This window comes from Bison bison, unplaced genomic scaffold (assembly GCF_000754665.1).
Source record: "Bison bison bison isolate TAMUID 2011002044 unplaced genomic scaffold, Bison_UMD1.0 scf7180017864458, whole genome shotgun sequence".
NCBI lineage: Eukaryota > Metazoa > Chordata > Mammalia > Artiodactyla > Bovidae > Bison > Bison bison.
The window spans coordinates 6,478,315-6,480,662 of NW_011495020.1; the positions used below are offsets into that span (position 1 = coordinate 6,478,315).

Below are 2,348 nucleotides of genomic sequence, written 5' to 3' on the forward strand. Positions count from 1 at the left end.
GGGGGGGGGGGGGGGGTCGGAAATGGAGGATCCTGCAGAGTGGGCATCTCCTAGCCCTCAAAGAGAAACTACAGGCAAGCATGTGAGAGAACACACACCTTGCTGCTTTAACCAGAGGCAGACGAGTGGGGGTACTACCAAGGAGTCTCTGTGACCAGAAGAGGCAGTGGAATTTCAAGAAGGCAGGAAGGATTCAGGGTAAGAGTTCAGAAGTAGACAGTCTATGCTCAGGACACTGAAAGAGGAGACTTCGGGACCCAAAGGATCCTTCATGGTGCAGACCCCTCACTACCCCGTGGAGGACGCTGTGCTCCCCTGAATTTAAGGGACTGGCACAATGGCACGCAGCCAATAAAAGCTGAGAAAAGAACCAGAAAGGCAGCACGAGCCTTTGTCACTATCCCACACTGCCCCCCGCGAGCCAGACCTTAAAATCCCCTCTGCCAAAAAAATTCTCTAGGATGGAGCAGGCTAATTCTGAGGAAGAAGGAAGCTATTCATTTAATTTTCCAAAAAATGGGAAACAGTCTGTGTGGTGGTTCTCGTGCCCCCATCAGGTCCAGTGCACATGTCTTAAATGAAATTAATTAAAATGTCAAGGCACCAAGATGTAAGGGACCAAACATCTCATTTGAAGCTTAGGCGGTCAAATCAGCCACCGGAACCCGGCCACTCGTCATGATCCTTCCTACCTCTCTTCCCCCACAGGAAAGCCCTCACAATGCCTTAAGATTTTATGGGAAAACTGACCAGCAGTCAGAAAACTGACGAGGCAGTTCCACAATAGTTCATAGCGATGCTTCCTCTGGAGCCCTTGAATTCCAGTTCAGACTCACTTTCTATCCTTACATCATCAAGTTAGCCTTAAGGGTTTAGAAAAAAAAAAAAACACGACGTGGGAAATAGCAGAGTTTCAGGGGGTTAGCTGGGCGACTTGCACTCGCTTGCGCACCAGAGACACCCAGAAAAAGAGAGAGGGGGCAGGAATGTGATTGAGGGTTTCCAGGAGTCTACAAATCCTCCTACTCCACCTGAAGACCCAAGTTCCCGCGCAGATATAACCGATTTTCACAACAGCTTTAAGATTTAAGTAAGATTTGCTGAAAGTTCCACTCCATCTCCCACCCCCCACCTCGGGCAGCCGTTAAGTAAATCACGCGAGAGGCTGTGTTGCGATTCTCAATATTCCCAAAGAAAACAGGGACCTGCGATTAGAGGTCGCACACACCGAAGGTGCTGGAAGAGCCCAGTCAACCTGGCCGGGCACTCTGGCCGGGCGTGGGCGGCGGCTGGGGTCGGGGACCGCAATGTCTATGCGCGCCATCCCTGTCTCCCGCGGGAGCAGGCAGCAAACGCAGCCACCAGCCGCTCCGAGGCGCGTTGCAGGAAAGAAACGGCACGCGGCAGAAAGGGGCGAGCCTCGGGCACGGGATGTACAAAAGCAAAGTCTGCAACCTAGCGGCTGCTTTCCACACCCCTGCCCAAGTTGTCTCCGGAGCCGCACCTCCAGGTTCGCGGGCACAGAGCCGCACGCTCCCCCCTGCTAAAAGCATAACTGGGGAACCCGAGGACGCCGCAGCCTTCGACTCCGGTCCAGAGTGGCGCCTGGAGCAGAGGAGGCAGCGGGTGCGTCCCCAGCTCTGGGGCACAAAGAGCGCCGCGGTTTGGAAAGCAGCCGCTGCAGAGCAAAGAAAAGGCTCTCCTACAACTTCGCCCTCGACGCGGCTGAGAACCTGCGGGCCGGTTCTCACACACAACTTTTAACAAAAGGATGCAACCGCCGCGCCTCAGCCGGCGGAGATAACGCGCTGCGTGAGAACTCCCTAGCCGCCCGCCTCTGACCCCGCTCAGCTCGCCCTCCTCACAAACGCAGCCCTAAACTCACACACAACCCGCTGCCCTCAGCCTAAGCCCCTCGCCGCCCGCCTTCCTGAAAGACTCGCAGCTCAGCGCCCCCACCACCGGCTGAGGAGGGCTCCCGGCGCAGGTGAGCAGGGCAGGGCGCAGTAGAGTCCCGGGGCCGCCCCGAATCTTCCCGAGGCTGAAACGCATTGGCAGCCGGCTCTCCCCAGCCACCCCAACGTATTCGGACCCTAACGGGCACAGGCTGCGCCGGGGGGGGAGGGGGGAGGCGCGGTCCGAGTACCCGCAGCGTCCTCCCACCTGTCTGGACGAGGAGCAGGAGCAGCAGAACGAAGAGGAAATCCCAGGCGCCGCGAGCGCCTCTCATCGCGGTGGCTGCGCTGGGACCGGAGCTCTGTTCCACGTTCCGGCTCTCGCCCGAGTGCCGGGAGCGCGGCAAAGCCGAGCCCCCAGAGCCGCGAGCGCCAAGCCGCGGCCGCTCCTCC

The 2,348-nt window shown here is 58.1% G+C and overlaps 1 protein-coding gene across 2 annotated transcripts in view; it reads right to left on the minus strand.

Annotated features, from left to right (window-relative positions):
* KIT (v-kit Hardy-Zuckerman 4 feline sarcoma viral oncogene homolog) overlaps nucleotides 1-2,326 on the minus strand; it is an 87,073-nt gene extending 84,747 nt beyond the window's left edge. Inside the window, exon 1 of one of the 2 annotated variants that reach the window (XM_010859689.1) lies at nucleotides 2,164-2,326. In XM_010859689.1, coding sequence (XP_010857991.1) covers nucleotides 2,164-2,230 — 67 coding nt within the window. In that variant the 5' untranslated portion in view covers nucleotides 2,231-2,326. The remainder of the gene's footprint in view (nucleotides 1-2,163) is intronic. The other variant, XM_010859690.1, reaches the window with a different exon arrangement.
* Nucleotides 2,327-2,348: the final 22 nt, after the last annotated feature.